Consider the following 19,438-nt stretch of genomic DNA (forward strand, 5'->3'; position numbering starts at 1 on the left):
TTCTCCGGCAGCTCGGCATCCGAGTCGAACCTGTTGATCCTTTTGGGGACTCGCGAGCTCGAACTCACCGCAGACAAGCTCATCAGCTTCGACGCCTTAAACTCGACGAATCCCTCGGCTCTCGCTCGATTCCTCCTCAGCGCCCGCTGCGATTTCATCCATTCTCACCGGCGGCCGCGCTATGGCGCAAAAGAAAGGGCAGCGCGGCGCCAACTCCGTCGCTGCCGATGACTCGGAGGTTGTCTCCCGCGTTCCCCTCCAGGCCGTCCTCCTCGCTGACAGCTTCAACCTCAGGTTCCGCCCCATCACCCTCGAACGGCCCAAGGTACTTCCGATCAACGATCTATTGAAGCCTCCCCTACTTAGGGTTTCCCTTGAATACTCACTCGATTCTCGAATTGTGCATTTAGGTGCTGTTGCCTCTGGTGAACGTTCCCATGATCGAATACACTCTTGCTTGGCTCGATTCCGTCGGGGTCGAGGAGGTTTTTGTCTTCTGCTGCTCCCACTCACAACAGGTGAAGGACTACTTGAAAGAGTCTGAATGGACTAAGCCTACATCCAGGTTTTCTGTCACTACGATTGAGTCGCATGACGCCATTAGTGCTGGAGATGCGCTCCGTGTGATATATGAAAAATCTGTGGTATGCTACTATTCTATTACTAGAATTTGTTGTAGTCTCCTGGTTGCAGGATTCATCCTAGATATTATTCTAGGAAATTTGCCAAGAAAGAATATAAGTGTCGCCACATTTTCCTTATGGCTTCTTACTGTTGGAGCCTTTCTTTCAGCAAAGGAAAAATATATTAAAAAAATATTAACTGCCCTTTAAGGCATATGAAAAAACATAGATGTCAATCTGATTTCATTGGAGAATTTTTTGGTAGCAACAATCTTCCAGAATACCAAAACAATCATGAAATGCTGGAGATTTAATGTATTCTTAAGTAGCTCAAATGGAAAAACTTGTCAATTTGTTATGAAGGTTTGTAGAGTTGGATTGTACAGAAGTAATAGGAGAAGGATAGAAAGATTAAATGACTGTTCAAGAACAAAAATGACATTTGAATTTTCTAATAACATTTCTCACAGTAGATGGATTGGTGGTAGATTAGTCATGCTAGGAATGAGCATCATATCTTCTCTCGACATACCAGCATTGCAGATGCCTCTCAAGTCTCAATAGCATACAAAGAGTGACGCTCATCAGACAGATCTAAGACAGTTACCTTTTGCAAAGACCAAAAATCCAGCTGTGCCTAAGTTTGTCCTTGGTGGGTAATATTAACTTATAAAGCTTATTATAGAAAACAAATCATGAGATTAATTGTGCTGGAATTATGTAACTTGATTTCTTATCCCTAAGATAATTGTTCTACCTACTGACACAAGGGTAATTTATAGTATTTAGTGGATAAAAGATGATTGTGGACCCTGCAGCATAAGGCTATTAATTTGATTCATATGATGCACATTTTGATTTGTATGACGAACGTATACTATATATCCTTCAAAAGAACTTTCATATTGAGGTTGAAAATCTTGTATGTATTATAGAATAAGTTTAGCCATTTATCTTGACTATTTTACATTTTCTTGCCTCTTTAGATACATGGGGACTTTGTTCTCATTAGTGGCGATACAATTAGCAATATGAACTTAGCTCAGGCCCTCCGCGAACACAAGGAAAGAAAGAAAAAAGATCCGCTTGCTGTTATGACAATGATCATTAAACACTCCAAACCATCAAACTTGACACATCAAACTCGGTTCGGCACCGACAAAGTTCTAATGGCTATTGATCCTCAAACAAAAGAGCTTATTTTTTATGAGGACAAGGTTAATCCTTCTCAGCGGTTTATTTCTATTGATAAAACGTTGTTAGCTGACAATACTTCAGTTTATTTGCACAATGACAAGCAGGTATTTTTCCCAACTTGTTTATATGCTTATTATGTATCTTTTTCACTTGTCTTTCTTATTATTTTACATCTACTGGTATTCTGGCAATTAATCGCACATAGATGCACTGGCCTTATTGTTCAAGACATCCACAATCAATTAGAGGGCTTTTGTGCACAAATCAATCTGAAAATCTTGGCGCTGAAAGATAGTTGCATATGTATGTTTATGCTATTGTGGTTGGACATTATCTTTAGTAACCTGATTAAAGTTAGGGGCATATTGCCACTCAGGCCAAGTATCATGATTTTGGCGACATGTGGAGACTGTACCCACAAGTGGCACATATATAAAGATAGTAAGGCATTTAGCATGATTATTTGGAAAGTGTTTTAAAGGTAATTTTTTCCCCAAATAACATGTGGTTATCATTTGTTGATATGAAAAAGCGTGACTCAATATATTAAAGCACAGAGGAGATTTATTTAATATGGGTAGTAAAATATAAGAGAAACCATGCAAGGGATAGTGCAAATTGCAAAAAACATATAGGTAGCAATTGGTGAAAAATGAACCTGTATAATAAAATTGTTTAATTCCTTGCACTTATATAAAGGAAAATATTTTGTTTGTAACTTCCTTACAGAGAAAAATTACCTGAGCAATGTTTTTCTTGTACAAATGAATATATTTGATCCAAATAAATCTCGTTCATATGCATGACAAGACTAAGAAAATAGGATGTAGGTATAAAGGTCACTCCTGTGTTACATCTCGGTACAATCGATGGGTCCTGTAAAGGCTATCTCAGTGGGTGTGACAAGACTAATAAAATAGGATGTAGGTATAAATGCCACTCCTGTGTTACATCTCGGTACAATTGATGGGTCCTGTGAAGGCTATCTCAGTGGGTGTACCTTGGTTTACTGGAGGCAACAGGCACCACCTTGTTAGTGTTGGTTTACATTGAAATGTCAATGCACTCAGTTTTAGTTGTGATATTTCGGATCTGTAAAAAGTCATCTAAGATAGTGCATCATGGTCGTCTGTAATACCTAGACACAATGTTATTAATGTTGGATTTACAATGCTATTAGTGATATTTTGAACGACTATTTGCCAGTTTTTAAAAGTGATTAAATAATTCTTTTGCAGGATTGCTATATAGATATCTGCTCTCCAGAAGTCCTCAGTCTTTTTATGGACAATTTTGATTATCAACATCTTCGCCGCCATTTTGTCAAGGGTTTGCTTGTTGATGATGTGAGATTCACTTTTGATATTGTTTGCTTTTATACATCATGTGCAACATGATTAAATGTTACATTTGTTTCATGCTGTTTTTCCTAATTTTGGAAATCCTTGATGAGTATGCATTATAGATTCTACCTTTGTCTTTCTACCTCTGTTTCTACTTGTAATTTGAGGATTCTGCTTGTGGTGCATTTGTTTAGGTACTTCATACCCTAATGGTTGCCTTATCTTGGCATTGAGAATTGAGTTTCTAATTTGCAAGCACGTTCAGTTTAGGATCCCATTCAAAATCTCTTGTAAAAATTTAGGTGCTACTTATAGGATTACACTTTGTTGGTTTGTTAGTTTGATGAAATGTCTGGCAGGTTAGATGTTGGTAATTCTTGGTCTCCAAGACTTGTTTATTGCTTATTTTTTGCATAAGGAAGAAACTATAAAGTAACAGTGAAATTTCAGGACTTTACTTTTTCAAAATTTTAATCTCTCAAGAATCTTCTTGTTCCTTGTTGCTTTGCAAACATTTTATGTTGCGTCTTTGATCAGTTAGCTTTATTGGACAAATGAATGAGTATACTACTATAGATTTTCTTCCCTGGAAGAATCCAACAGCATCTAGGAATTCCAGAAATCTTTTTGTTATATATGTAAATTTTACTATCTTGTGAAAATGTGTTACCATCTACACCTTAGGCAAGTTTATTTTGTGCTTCAAATGAAAGTCACCACTTTAATTCTTAAACTCCCTCTGATGTGAGGTACAAATTGCATAAACTATTAATTTGTACATTGAATTAGGTTTACTTGCATTCCTCTTACAGTCACACCTTGCACTCCCAGTCTTTATGTTTATGGCAAATGTAAGCTTGTAGATATTTCATATTTCACTTGTGTAATTTAGTTCCTGAAAATGTTCACAATATGATAATCATATAAACTTTTACTAATATCACCTGATGATATATTGCAGATCATGGGTTACAAGATTTTTACCCATGAAATTCATTCAAGTTATGCAGCAAGAATAGATAATTTCAGGAGTTATGGTACAATTAGCAAGGACATACTGCAAAGGTGGACATATCCTTTGGTGCCAAATTTTCAATACTTTGGGAATTCATCAAAGGTGAAGCTAGATAGAGAGGGAATATACAAAGCATCTGGTAAATCTAACCTCAATTAGAAGTTTTATTGATGATCATCTCTTTTCCTTATATGGTAATTATGTCTTCAGTTTTTTTGCTTTGATGGAAAGTATTTGATGTAGTCTGCCTGTCTTTAGATTATTGATTGAATAAGTCTTGTCTAGGTTGTAACTTAGAGCATGGCCTCAAACTTTTTTTGAATAGGACATTCTAAACCTTCCAAGTGAACAAATGGTAGGAGACAACCATTGCTAATACTATAGATGAGCATCTTCAATTACATGAGGGTGTCTTTTAGCTATGCCTTCACCTTGGATGGGCACTTGTTCTTAAGTCCATTTATTGTAACCAAGGTTTGAAATCTCATGCCGAGTCGGTCGAAACGGGCGAAACATTTCGTTCTGCCCGTCGACCGACACCGGCACGAACCCGACACTAGTTCCGTTGTAGCCGCAAAGGCGTCGCGATGCTCGCGGCCGCAGGAAGGGCATCGCAGGGCGTTGCAACACCTTCGGTCACACAGGAGGGGTTGTGTGACCCCTGCGACGGCATAGGAACGCCCGCACAACCCCCGCGACCGCGTGAGCCCTGCAGCCGCGGCAAAGGGGCCGCGTGAGCCTCGCTGTCGTGTCGGAGGGGTCCTGCGACCCCGTTGGAGCGGCCGCGCGACCCCGTCGAAGGGTCGTGTGGGAGGGGTCGCGCGACCCCGACAACCGCGCCTGAGGGGTCACGGTTGTGCCTGTGGTCGCGATCCCTTTTTTTAATTAAATGTTTTGTTAATTAAAATAATTCCCAAGGTAGACAAGGGCAATTCAAAGATGCTTAATTAAATCCTAATAAAATTATATAATTAATTAAATATTTTATTTATTTTAATTTTAAAAATATATGATAAATACTTTATTAGGAAACCGAAACTATGATAATAATCAAATATTAATATACATTTATATTTATATTTAAAAAATACCGAAACTATATGGGCACGGTATGATATGATATGAGACCGAAACCGTATCATTCTAGTCCAGGTCCGAAATTTTGGCACGGGTCGTGATTTGATTGCAACCATTAGTATTTTGATGATATTTACTAATACCAGCTCTGTGGTTTACTTGGGCTGGTTCCAGCACCATTGATCTGGTGGGAATTTGTTGGAAAATAGTAGAATCTTGGTTGCTCAAAGCTTTTATTCCTAATTTGCTTGAATCCTGTCGATCCAAGTTTCCTTGCCAATTTTTTGTTATGTATACTTTTGTTTTGTTCGATGGTTGTAGCTTTTAGGTGTGTTTTACATGCTATTGATATTAATTTGTTTCAACCAATTACTGGGAAACTCATTTCAGTTTCAACAAATTTCAATCATATTATCAAATCAGTTTGCCTCTGGGCAATTTCTTTGGCAAAGTTCAAGTTATTTAAGTAGGATAAAAAGGTTGAATTGGTGAATGTCAACCAATTATCACACACTATGACCAATCAGAAACCTGCATGTATCACTTCAATAATCATCACCTTTTTTTCTCGTTGATTCCTGAATGTGTTTATTGTTCATTGAAGTTAAATTTTTTTCCTTTTTGGTTGATATACTGTTAATTTTTTTCCCTTCAGATATTGTTCAATCACAATCTGCACGAATAGGCGCTGTTACCCTGATTGGAAGTGGAACTACAATTGGAAACCATAGTGTTATAACCAACTCGGTAGTTGGTCACGGTTGTACACTTGGGAACAATGTATGCATCAATGGTTGTTACATTTGGGATAATGTCATTATAGAAGATGATTGTAGATTGAATCATGCTATAGTTTGTGATGGTGTTCATCTAAGAGCAGGGGTAGTCTTGGAACCTGGAGTCATTTTATCATTCAAGGTAATGGTGCTTATACTCAACCTGCTGTTCTCCTTTGATATCTATTTTCTTGTAGTTAATTAGTTTGTGCTACTTTTTCTTGTTTTGCATAACCTAGATCATAACATCCATATATCCAATTGTTCATTGCTAGTGTTAGCATTTAATGAGTTTAGTCCTACATTTTTAGTAGTTCTCGGCGATATGTATACATGGGTTGTAATATATCTTTAATGTACAAATTTTGAAGATTAAACGAAGAAAAATACTTTAATGTATTGACTATAAATGCATATTACTTGGATATATAAAAGATCAATGGCATAACCTTAAACCTTAAATCTTAAACATTAATTTGTGGCTAAATCCATCGTACCAATAACCATGGTTTGAAATTTTGTGCCCTGCTTGGCAACATAGTTGAAACATGAAAGGTACACTTATATTAAATTATCAAAATTTGACACTAATTGGCGTGTGTTACCTCTTCCACGTCGCTTGTGTTTAGGAGTATTTTTCCATGATGTTTTACACACTTCCTCACGCATCAATGCATGTGCCATAGTATTATTTTTTAGAATTAAACAAGTTGATTAAAAGTGCAAAACTGAATTCATTTTTGCATGTTCTAATATGTGTTGAAATGTGGAGAAATTTTTAATTCAATTACTATCTTATTTTTGGAATAAAAACCCTACGTAGAAGGGGATTAAAGGAGCAAATGAAAAGGGATTAAAAGAGCAAATTTCATTTGAATTCATCTTAACACACTTGGCCATATGTTGAAGTATATTGAGCATTGGCATGGTATGGTACAATGAAGTTTTAATTTAATGCACTATGGTATGGTACAATGAAGTTTTAATTTAATGCACTATTTTACTGTTGTAGTCTTAAATTTGTTGAAAATAATTGAAGGATTGATGTCCACCTAAATTCATCTTGGTACATTTTAATATGTGTTGTAGCATGTCGGCAGTCAATAGTATAATACCAAAATTGCATCAGTATAGTAGAGGACTGAAACATTGGCGTGAAATAATACTTTAAAGCCTTCTAATGACCTTCACCTTGTTGCCCTCCTCAAGCGTGATGACATGGGGTGCCTATTCATTTTGTACCCCTCATTGTTTTCTCTGCTCTTTGTATTGAGTTGCATCCTTGAGCTTGTCTCCTTTTCTTCCTGGCTCCCTACTCCTCGTCAAGTACACCTCCTTATTCACACTTCTATCAATTTACATCACCCCTTCCCTCTCCACATCACTCCCCTCCACTAATCAAGCTATCTTAGCCCTTCTGCCTTGAACCTCTCCTCGCCTTGTTACTATGTTCCTCTTTTGTATTTTTCCCACTATATAGGATGTTTTTTCTTTCTCTTTAATTCTTTATGCTAATTTAAACCTAGGATCATTTGTCCTCCTTGTCATTTCTCTTCCCTTAGACATCCTCTACCAATGACATGGAGTCAATAGTTCCCTTGCTCATGTATATGATAAAATAGGTTGTACTTAAGAATTTGAGCAACATGCATATGATAATATCTGAAGTGTTTATTACTTACAAAATACTTATAAGTTACATGCTACCACCAATTGGTAATGGTATCATCTCTTTGACGCTTTGATTTACATCCTTCGTGCTTCCCTTGCTCATGTATCCATGATTTCCACAGCTTCATCTAAGTTGCTGCTTCTGTCTGGATGAGTTTGTGGTCTCGAGCAAAACTAATTTTCGCAATATATTCACTGTGATCACATCAACCATCCAATATACACTGTGGACACACTTTGAATGTTGCTCTATTGGGCATGCCATTGCTAATTTTCGCAATATATTCATTTGTGATCACATCAACCATCCAATGTACACTGTGGGCACACTTTGAATGTTGCTCTATTGGGCATGCCATTGCTACTCTAAGTCTCTAACATCATCTTGACTTTGTGCCAGCATCCTCAACAAATATTTTCTTTGAGCATGAACAATTTTTGGCTTTACTACAGAATACCTTTAGTGAATTGTTGTCACTACTTCCACTTTGCTACTGCATTTATGGAAAATTTAAGGCGTTGTGGTGTCTTGATTCTGATGTGTATTCTCATATCCAAGATAAAAATGAGTTGTCTTTTCTACCATATAAAGTTTTCATTCAAATAAATTGGCAAAGTGACCAAGAAGATGCACTTTTCTTTGTTTGTTTATGACATTGAAACGTAGTTCCAATTAGGTATATTTCATGTCTCATTAATTTACCCTTTGCTTTTCAATTGTGAGATAAGCTTGAGAGTTGAAATTGTTAAACTTGGAGTTCATATTCTCATTTTTTTTGTTCTTTGTTTTTTTAGATCACATACTAGCCACATTGTATTTGCACGTAATCCACTTTTTCACAGATTGATCTATGGCATATTGGCAGAGAGGCCAATCTCATGTTATTCATCTAGAAGCAGTATTATTGTAGAATGTATGATAAGTTATTCATCTAGAAGAAGTAATATTTTGTGGAATGTATGATCTTCATTAGATGGTTTGGTGGGTCATATTAGTGGATTGACGAACATCACTAGACACCAGAATCGACAATTGAATTTGTTGAACAACAAAATGTGATGTGCAGCAGCAAAATGTCATATAAACTTTTCATAGTTGAAAAATACCTGTTTTTTGTGATGTGTATTTTTGTGCTTTTCCATTCCTATGGTCTTATGTTAATGGAATGCCTAAGTAGCATTGTCTTCACGTCCAAGTATCTAGCAACTACTACTATGGATTATTATCTAGCATACGATATTCACTAATACTGGAAGCTTGGTGTTTCCAGTTTCTAACCTCTGTGACCTATGAAGTTTCTAGTTCTAGTTAAATTATTGATGATTTTTTTTTTTACGTTTGTAACTGTATTTTTTCAGTTCTCTTATTTGGTTGATTAATTTGCTTTTCCATTGCCAGGTTGAAGTTGGGCGATTGATTACAATTCCTGCTTATTCGAAAGTTTCTTTACGTCCTCAGCCTTCTATCCAAGATAGTGACGAGGAACTTGAATACGCTGATGCAAGCAGTGCAGTTATAGAAAGTCCTTGTAAATTCTTTAACTCATGATCTGATTCCTATTTATTAGCTATTATAATTGTATAATCTATTGGTCGAATCCAGTACTCAGCTACATATAATTCTATCTCAGTCAATTGATTTAGTTATTCACATGGCCCAGGATTTAATTTTGAGCACTAAAAGATTCAATCAATTTAATTGTTATGTTTAGGTTATGTCATTATGCATATTACTAGTTGTGAATGATGCTGTACTGCTTGTAAGAGTGTTCTTTCCTGTATAGTTCTTACACAGACTTTACATTCTAGTTTTCCATCCATATTTATTAAATTTTCTTAGACATTGTAGCCTCTATTTAGTGCTATTACTTTTTATTGTTAACTTCTTATGTGACATCATGAGTCTTTAGTTTCTGCATGTTATTGTTTTGGTTTCTTTGATTTGGTGGAACTCTGATAGAATTTTCACTTTGGCATTTTGCAGCAATTACTAGTATGGTCAGTAGTAGGAATGCAGAATCAACCCCAAATTTTTCAGTCATGGAAAACTCTAACTCATCTGAGGTGTACATGCACTTTATTATTCTTTCTTCATCTAATTTATTCTTGGATTCATATAAATCATATTGATGCCATCTGCGAATCAATTTCAATTTTGAATTCAATTTAAGTTGTTTGGTAATAATTCAAATTGTTTGGCAATTTGTCTTTTTGTGTAGTCAATTAATGGGAATTGTTGAATTTGCTTATTTGGTTTCTATTTTTTGCAGGATAAGTCTATAAAAGAGTTGCAAAACAGTGTTTCATGTAATAATCAGTTGCCACTTTCATTTCTGTGTTAGACCCTTTTCTCTATACGGGATAGCTATTCTTGTGCTTCATCTAATTTGTCCCAATTTTCTGTCCTATTAGAGGTTTCAAATTTGGTGTTGCATCACATATATTGTTCACTCATGTGATCCTAATGGCGAGGATCCTAGTTAAACATAAAAATTGTTTATTTTAAACGGATGACAAATAATTTGCTAAAAAAGCAAGTTGCTTTCAATTATTTGTAAGTTGAAAAGGCCTGCAAACAACTTGTTAAGGCAAAAGATCTGTTGTTAGAGGGAAAAGGATTCTTAATGTGTACAATTATGCGAGTTGCTCTTTATGCTATGTAAAAAATGATTTAATTTCAAGAGGTAAGGTTATACAAAATAATTGATCCAAGATGTTGTGTGCTGCTAGTTGTAGTGACTTTGTAGTTTGTAGATTGTATTACATCTTTCTCTTTTATTGTATAGATGCTAAATAACTTCCGCTTGTCATTTTAAAAGTTCTTGTTGCTCATCCCAATGATATTTTCCATCTTGTTCTTTAGGTTGGTATTGCTGGTGTTGGTTACATATGGTCTACATATGAAGGGGAGCACGAGGAAGAATGGAGACACTCTATTGCTCCAATTCCCGAAGCAAAATTGACAGAGTTATCTCATGCTTATCATGAGGAACCTGATGTGTCTTATCAATTTGTGAGTAATACTCCAGTTTCTGGTGAGCTACAACTTGATTCAGAAAGTACTGGTTTTGATGATGGTGATGGGGGAGATTATGTAGATTCAACCGATTTTGATAAGGAGGTAATTAATGGGAATATCTATGTGTGGAGACTTTTATTTTCATTTAATTCACAACAATTATGTTATATCAACTTCAGGTGGAAGCAACTTTCCATCGGGCTCTTACAGGAGTGAACCAAGAAACGGTGATTTTAGAAATAAATTCACTGAGGTAATATAGTTCTAGTCAGGAATTACACTCTTTCTTTCTACGTTGTTGTTGAGTTAAAATATTTGGCATACTTGATTCAAGGTTTCCATAGCTTTGATAACAATCACAAACTAATCAAGTGAACTATGCCTTGATGCTTCCATTTTACATATATGGTTGATACTTGTGCTTTCATTAGCAGATTTCTTATTACTTTTTTTTATAATTAGTCAAGGAATAATAGTGTCAAAATTGATAAGACAATATGTAGACAAATATTGCTGAATATACAACATCTGTGGGTCTATCTCCTTTTTCAATACCATGAACGAGATTGATGAAATGATTTCTCTGAATTGAGTTTTGACACATAAATTAGTTTTTTGGAGCAAGCTTAGTAATTTTATTTTGTATATCATTTCTGGTTGGAGCTTTATTACTTCTTGAATATAGTCCTATGGTCCTCTGCATCACATATATTTCACTGAGCCATATTAATTAAGATCTTTTTGCAATATTAGGTTGTCATGCAATAAGTCACATGCTGATTGTGTTGGGGCGTTATTCTTTTCTGTGATGAAGTTGGGTTTAGAAGCTCCTCATTCCTCTAACAGTGAGTATCGGCATAAAATTTTATCATTCTAAACTATTCTCAGTTTCTAGAAACTAAATATAGATTACATTGGCTTCTTTATTTCATTCAATGGTCAGTTGCTAGTGATTAAACTTGGTATGTATGGAAATGCTAATGACAACCATAGGGTTGAGGTGGTATAAATTGAAATTTTTAAATGAGTAGGATCAATTGCTTTTCCACACCATACAAGCACTCAGTTACCTTTTTGACACAGTATGTTATATGCTGTGTATGTCGACACTTGTATCCTGTATTTAGGCCCAAAATGGATTTTTTTTTATTAATTGATCATCTCTTTTGAAGAAATGTGTTGCTAAACTTTCTTATAGATGGACAAGTATTCTCATTTATTCTACATTCACACTATATCCTCTTCTAACATCTCTCCTAGAATCATTTGTATGTCATGTTTAATTATGTATCCGAGTTTAGGGACCTTGCACTCAAGAGAAGTGCTACAAGCAAGGACCAAAACGAGGCATTGGCTAAGGAGCGAGCAGCTGCAGCCCAAGTGGAACTAAAAACATAGTTTTTTCCTAGCAGTATTTTATTTTATAAAAATTCCTTTTAAATCTTGATTGCTACAAAAGTTCTCTCTATTTCTTTTTCTTTTTTAATTGTTGTGGGTTTTCAATAATAAATCAAGATTTTTATAGATGAATGATTCTATATCACCAAAATTTTGTTTTACTTTATTATCTTCTACTTACTAGCCTTGCCTTATGTTTGAACTTAACATACATATTTTTTGTTGTATTTTGAGCCATCACTCAAGTATTTTCATGATGATTTAAAAAAAAATCACTGAACAGTTGACTTTTTTCCTACCTGAAAGTCATAAGTAATACATTTTCTTATTCAGTCATCAGAAATCGGAATAGTTTGTTTGAGTGATATCACAAGAATTGTAGCATTGAGCCATTAGTGTGGACTTCGATTTACTTACCCTATTAACTGTCTCTTGATGACAAAACACAAGGTAATTGGTGGTATGTAATTTTTTGGGGTTTTAGGTATTTCTCAAAGATTGCATGAGAATATTATAGGATTTGTGAAAGCTTTATGAACTTATGTCACTTTGGTTCTCTAGGTTGTTTGTCTTGATGACTGATGGCCATGCTTGGAGCCGAAAATAAACATGTGATCCTGTATTATGAAGCTTCTCTATTGTAGGGTAAGGTAATTAATACAACAAACAAGGGAATGAGAATAAAATGTTTAATATAATGAAATTCTGGATACCTTTAGTCTTTTGAGTGATAGGATCCTCTCATTAAACCCTAGAAAACACATGAAGCGGGAAATTAAAGCAGAAAATTTTAAACTATACTAACAATTGGCTGCCAACTCAACAATTGAGAACTTGTTGGGGGACCGAGGAAGTGGAGTATATTAACATGCTTATTTTACTGCTTCTTGCATACTAGGCACTTCTGAATCATTTTTTTTAGAATATCTGATAAAATTTATGTGTTAAGGCTACTATGGATTAATCATATTTTTGCCTGGTTAACATATTCGAATATTTGGATTCATCTACTTGCAATTTCTAGAATTTACTATTTCTATATTCATATCAAATAATATGGACATCTAAGATTTGATTGACTCTGTGTACTATATTGATCCTTAGGTGAGCTATACCAAAGCATTGCCAAGGAGATCAACAAGTGGAAGGATCTTTTGAAGCATTATCTAAAGAGTGTAGATGAAGAGGCAAGTAACATATGTTCTGGGACTTACATTCTTTATGGTGGTCTCAATGACTGCAATTTGCAATCAAAAGTAAAAGTGGTCTTTCTAGTGGCTGTTTTGGGGAGACTTCTCTTTAAGCGAATTTAGTATTATCTTTTTTCCAAATATTTATTCTGCTTTACCTATATATCAACATACATATTATCCATATTTACTTTCATCTGCATGAAAATTGTGGTAGTTACTCTATTTTCTCGTATCGGTTTAACCTATCACAGTGGCTTGCTGTGAGAATCTGCTATTTTAGCAAACTCCATTATCCGTTTCCTAATATTTTTACTGCTGAGCATTCATGCTATCCAGTTGCTTACATGTGTTTGCATGGAAAATTGTGGTAATTCTCTTTTGCTCTTCTTTCTTTAATCGGTTTAACCTGTCAAAGTGGCTGCTGTGAGAATCTGTTATTTTAGTGAACTCCGTGTATCTGTTTTCCTAATATTTTTACGACTATACCATATAACAATTTTCATGTTATCTTGTTGCTTGCATGTGTTGACTGTCTGGAGAATCTGCTCTTTTCGCTAACTCCAAGTATCTTCTTTTCCCAAATATTTGTACTGCTATATCCATGGTTTAAAATTTCATTGTGTGTTGATCGACATAGGCAGAACATCTTATTCTGCCTGCCAGTTGGCACACAGAACAACCCAAGATTAATCCCTCACCTAGGGAATGTGACTCTTACACGAAACAGATGATTCTTCCACAACGAGCCAAAGGTTTTCATGAATCCTTTGGAGGTTTCTTAAAGCGTTGCGAGACAATTTGTTGGCTTCTTGGAGCACACAAGATGCTTTTACAACGAACCGAAGCCTTCCATGAGTCTCCTGGAGGTTCTCTAAGGAATCGTGAGAACCTGCATCAACTTTTTTAGGCATGTAAGATGCTGTCACATTCACCAAAGGCTTTTGTGAGTCTTCTAGAGGTTCTCTCTAAGGCATCACGAGATGTGTTGGCTTCTCGAGGCATGTGAGGCATTGCCGTGACACATTGGAGGCTTCTGTGAGTCTTCTGGAGGTTCCTTGAGGCATCATGAGATGCTTCGTCGACTTCCTCATGGGCATGAGATGCTCGTCAACTTCCTGAGGGACATGGATGACAGGATTCTAGGCACACAAGACATCCTTTTCTTCTCTTTTGGCGATTGACACACCCTCTAGCACTGACACTTGGCATGGTGTTGAAGTGCCAAGTGTGATGTATGCAAGACATCCTTAATACACCCTCTTCTTCCTCTTCCTTCAAGAGGGTTTCAAGTATGTGAGATATTCTCTTCTTCCTCTTCTCTTTTGGTGTTCAACACACCCTGCAGCACTAACACTCAGCATGGGCAACATTCTTGAGCCTGCCAGGGACCAAAACCCCAGCTTGGCTTGGGATTCGAAGCCTTGGATGTATCTATATATCAACATACATGCTATCCACTTGCTTACATTTGTCTGCATTAGAATTGTGGTAGTTATTCCAGACAAGAAGCACAAATAGGCTATTCATTTCTCCTTAAGATGACGTAAGATTCTATTCTCAAAGAATCTTTGGAGAAAATACAACTTTCGTAACATGCCAAAGGCCCTTGATAAAGTGTAGATTGGATCTTGTTATTTGATGGTTGGTTGAACTTAGATTGGCTCACTAATGCTAAAAGTTATACATTTAATGCTCGCATTTCTTATTTTAACTGACCATCTTCTGTCTTGTTTCATTGCATGTGCTTCCATAATGTTCTTGAAGTTCTCATCCATCTGCTTGATTTTTTTTATATACTTGGTAATCCAAAATATCTACCAGCTTAAAGTACGTCACTGGAAGATATTGTTTGCACCCAAAATGATTAATTGCTAAGATGATCAAGATAGTGTCAATTACTTGGAGGGTAGTGGTAGACCTCCTTTGGCCACTTCAAGCAGCATATACAAGGAAGAAGAGTTAATAGACTTTTTAGATGATCTTTAGCTCACATACTTATAACCATAAGATGATATTTTAAATAGAAATAACTTGATAAGGCAGAAAAAAAGATAAAATAGAGGAATAATAAAACATAATTTATATAATAGAAAAACTCAATCTGATTTATTTCCAAAATCAAGTGGTTTCTGTCCGAGCATATATTCTTGTTAGAAGTGATGGCCTTTTTTTGTGTTTTCATTGAACAAAACACAGTTCAATTCACTGCTTCTATTGTAGCAAAAGATGAGGCGCTCCTCACGACCCGCCCCTATCCTAAAAATGATCAATATATACAATAAAGTATAGTCCCCACCTAGTGGGATAAGGCTTGTTGTTGTTGTTGTTGTTGTTTATATACACTAAAGTATATTTGTCAACACTTGCCATTCACATCTCCTTGTACTATATGTTACTTGTACAATGCAAAACATTTGAAGTATAACAATAAATATCTGACAGTGTAGTCGTATATATAAAACATGCATATAAATAATATTTGTCTATCAATTGCAAAACATTCTATGGGGCCCCCTTCCAAAGTTTTAGGCAACCTCTTTCTAGAACCATGATTAGAAGTCATCTTAACTGTTGGTAATTGCATATGAATTTATCTTGTATAACCCTACTCTATTTAGTTAAATATTTGATGATAGGATGGAAACAGTGCATTTCCATAATCAATTATCTTATACGCTGTGAAACTTATCTCTAAATCTAAATGGCAAGTCTGACAATGCCGCAGCCTGAACAGACTGAGAGTCAACTTGGTTTATTACATTGGTTAATATTATCATTTTCTAACATCCCACAAAAATGCGCGACTCACTTTGTCAAAGGACAAGGTCATATTTGGTTTTTTTTCCTTTTTTCTATTTAATATCCTTTTGGTTTTTTTCTTGTTCAGTATGGAGCCATTAGGACATTGAAAATCATGTGATCCTAGTGCCTTCCTTTTCCAAATTGTAAATGATTTTTTTGATTAAGTTTTTTTTTCTTTTTAAAAAAATAAGATGAGATTTCAATCTAATTTTTGTGCAGATTGAAGTAATTCTGAAGTTTGAAGAGATTTGCTCGGAGACTGCTACAGAGTTATCACCTTTGTTTTGTACAGTAAGTAATAGCTTCATCAGTAGGATACAACTACTCTTCATCAATTGCATTGAGAAACGTAGATTTTTATATTTTATTTACAATTCATAAAATTGTTAAGCTGGGATGTTCTGTCTAGAAGTTTCTGACTACATTAGGTTAATTCATTTACTAAAATGTTTTGATAGATTAATAACATTTTGCACTTGTTATCTGCTCAGCAGAGCTAGAACCTTTATTTTATGTTAGATCAAAATAAATGTTGGTAAATGGGAAAGTCTAAGCTGTAATCTCTAAGGTTATGCTCTCTAGATAATCAACCTTGTATCTCATTATTCGGTAGTAAAAAGAATTATTATTTATTACTTTAGGTATTTATGTAGCTTTTGGTTAGTCTCATTGTAGAGAGTTGAACTATGAATTATTATTACCTGTTATTCCAACTCTGTTACGAGTATCTAACATGGGTATGGATTTCCATGTCTAACACAACTATACGGATGTTGGTATGGGAGTTTGCATAGCTGACACTGCTACAAAGAGGTAGATGAAGAATGCTTGTGTCCCAGCCAAGTACTACTATGCAATCATGTTTCTTTTTTCTGAATAAAATATCATTCAATTTGGTGCTTGCTCAAGAAAAAAGTACATCAACCAAATCTTTTAGATTGCATCAAACCAATTTTGCTGCAAGATAAAAACTTTCTTTTGTTTGATGGACTCAAACTAATGCTGAATTCAATGCATGAGATGAATACTAATCATATTGAGTTTTGAGTGTATTCATATGTTATACCATAGAAAGAACTATAAAATAAACTTTATATAACAATAGCTTCTGTTTGAGGTTGTTAGTCATTATACTCATTTTTTCTTGGCCAAGTGATAAATTCACTTAATAGTTTATCTTGATCAAGTTTTCAAGCAGAGCTAGTAGGTGGCAATGAACCTTATCAAAAGCTTTTTACTTTTTTTATCTTCAGATGCTTGAGTTATTTAGTAGACATTTCCTTTTGTAGATCTTGAGCTACCTCTATGAGAAGGACATTCTATCAGAGGATGCAATTTTGTCATGGGAATCGGAGAAAGGAGCAGCAGATGAATCTGACAAGATATTTGTTAAACAATCTGAATCATTTATCACGGTACAGTTTTGATGAGTCTTTTGTTTAATGAAGATAATCAAGGTTTAGCTATAGAAATATGAAATTTCACTTAATGAATTTCAAATATTTGAACTTCAATTGCCGATAGAAACAATTAAGATAATAAAGACTTTATAATTAGCTAGAACCTAACCCCAATGCCAGATTATTTGTAGGGATGGCATAATCATCAAAACTCTATTGGTTTAATGAGGCTGAAAATTTTATAAGAGAATACAATTTGTTTACTTTTTAGACCAATGGTGTATTTAACATTTGCGAGGGCACAACAATTCCCCTTGTCCCACCTCAAGTTCTGATTCTGCTTATGCAATTATTTGATTGACCACAGAATTTCTTGTTCTTGCCTATTCAAACTGGGATATTCCTTGAAATCTTTCACTATAATGTTGGCAAATTTTTGCAGTGGCTAAAGGAAGCTTCGGAGGAAGAAGATGAGGATGACGAATGAGTTATCGACATCCTTGTACGGAAGAATCTTTAGAATGTGCTTTGGTCATATTCCGATCCTGATTGTCATCGACGAAGGCATAGTATTTTACTAGAAATCCTTGCAGCCCTCAGTTTTGAAATCGAGGGAGTAGGAAAGTGAGTGTACATCCGAATTTGATTTTCGGTGTTTTATTTTTGGATACTCGTGTCATTTGGGGAAGAAAATAAGAGAGTTGAGGATCATTATGTTATTTTTATTTTATTTTTTGCTTGTACATATTATTTTTGGCAGCAAATGGTAGTGTTTTTTAACAGATTATTTGATGGCTAAGGGTTGAGAAGTTATTATGATTTATCGACAATTTATCAAATCACGCATACAATTTTAAGAAATATTTAAAAGGTTTGCTTTTATTTTTATTAAAGAGTAACTCAGTTCTGAATTCAGATTATTTTGAACCGAAACTCCTGGTTGTGTGTATATATATATATATATATATATATATATATATATATATATATATATATATATATATATATATTTATAGAGAGAGAGGATAGCCTGCGGCAGTTTTTCTGCGGTTTCGTGCGGTGCTCGTCCACGTCATTCCAGTGGCGTGAGACGCGTAAAGGGTTTAGGCAAAATTCACTTTCCCAAACCTCCTCACTGTGAGCCCTAGCAGAAGCACCCCCGCGAGCCCGACGCGAGCCCTAGCAGAAATCGCGATTCGCGAGCTCTCCCTCTCCCTCTCTTCGCCATCGCCTGCCGCGATCGCACTTTCCCAAACCTCCCTCTCCCTCTCTTCGCCATCTCCTGCCGCGATCTCCTTCCTCTCTTGAAGCGCCATCTCCTGCCGCGAGCCGCTTCTCACCAGCCATCTCCTGCCGCAAGGATCCTTAGCAGAAGAAGCGTCGGCCACTCCCTCTCCAACGCCTCCCTGCGGCAACCCGCTACCTTTCTGGCCTCGATTTGGGATCCACGACAACGCCTCCCTCTCCAATGGTTTTCTCACGCCTGGACTTCTCCGGTAAAAAATTTTTTTTGCCTGAACAACTACATAGATTTTTTTGCTAACCCATTAACACAATAAATCGACGTATCTAGTCCATTCCGCTATGGATCGGTATATTTGACAGATGAAGGTTTAAGTTTTGTTTAATTAAAAATTTTATATTTTAGAACTATCTATCTAGTTAGAGTTTGATATTACAGAATTCCTGAAAACCTCTTTATATATTTGTAAGTTTATTTTCAAGTTTACTAATAAATATCATTCATAAATTTTGTTTATAACGCTAAGTCCCAACAAAAACTAACACAGTGTTTATGGGTGCGTGCCTGAGGGAGATGCATATGCTACATTTTACTTATAGTTTTGTTGTTTTTTTTTTCCTGAAGAACTAGATGTTTGGCCTTGAAACAGTGCTGCTCTGGAATGTTGATATACCCTTGTGT

The 19,438-nt window shown here is 35.5% G+C and overlaps 1 protein-coding gene across 1 annotated transcript; it reads left to right on the top strand.

The window, feature by feature from the left end:
• Window positions 1-20: 20 nt before the first annotated feature.
• LOC122031178 (translation initiation factor eIF-2B subunit epsilon-like) lies at window positions 21-18,337 on the top strand. The gene is made up of 15 exons (XM_042590316.1): window positions 21-325; window positions 411-644; window positions 1,610-1,924; window positions 3,059-3,166; window positions 4,125-4,317; window positions 5,911-6,173; window positions 9,102-9,231; window positions 9,687-9,766; window positions 10,566-10,823; window positions 10,901-10,974; window positions 11,475-11,566; window positions 13,224-13,306; window positions 16,334-16,405; window positions 17,404-17,529; window positions 17,957-18,337. Exons 1-15 carry the CDS (start codon window positions 182-184, stop codon window positions 17,999-18,001), a joined length of 2,217 nt encoding a protein of 738 aa, XP_042446250.1. The 5' UTR covers window positions 21-181; the 3' UTR covers window positions 18,002-18,337.
• The last annotated feature ends 1,101 nt before the right edge of the window (window positions 18,338-19,438 follow it).

Source organism: Zingiber officinale, chromosome 11A (genome assembly GCF_018446385.1).
Source record: "Zingiber officinale cultivar Zhangliang chromosome 11A, Zo_v1.1, whole genome shotgun sequence".
Lineage (NCBI taxonomy): Eukaryota > Viridiplantae > Streptophyta > Magnoliopsida > Zingiberales > Zingiberaceae > Zingiber > Zingiber officinale.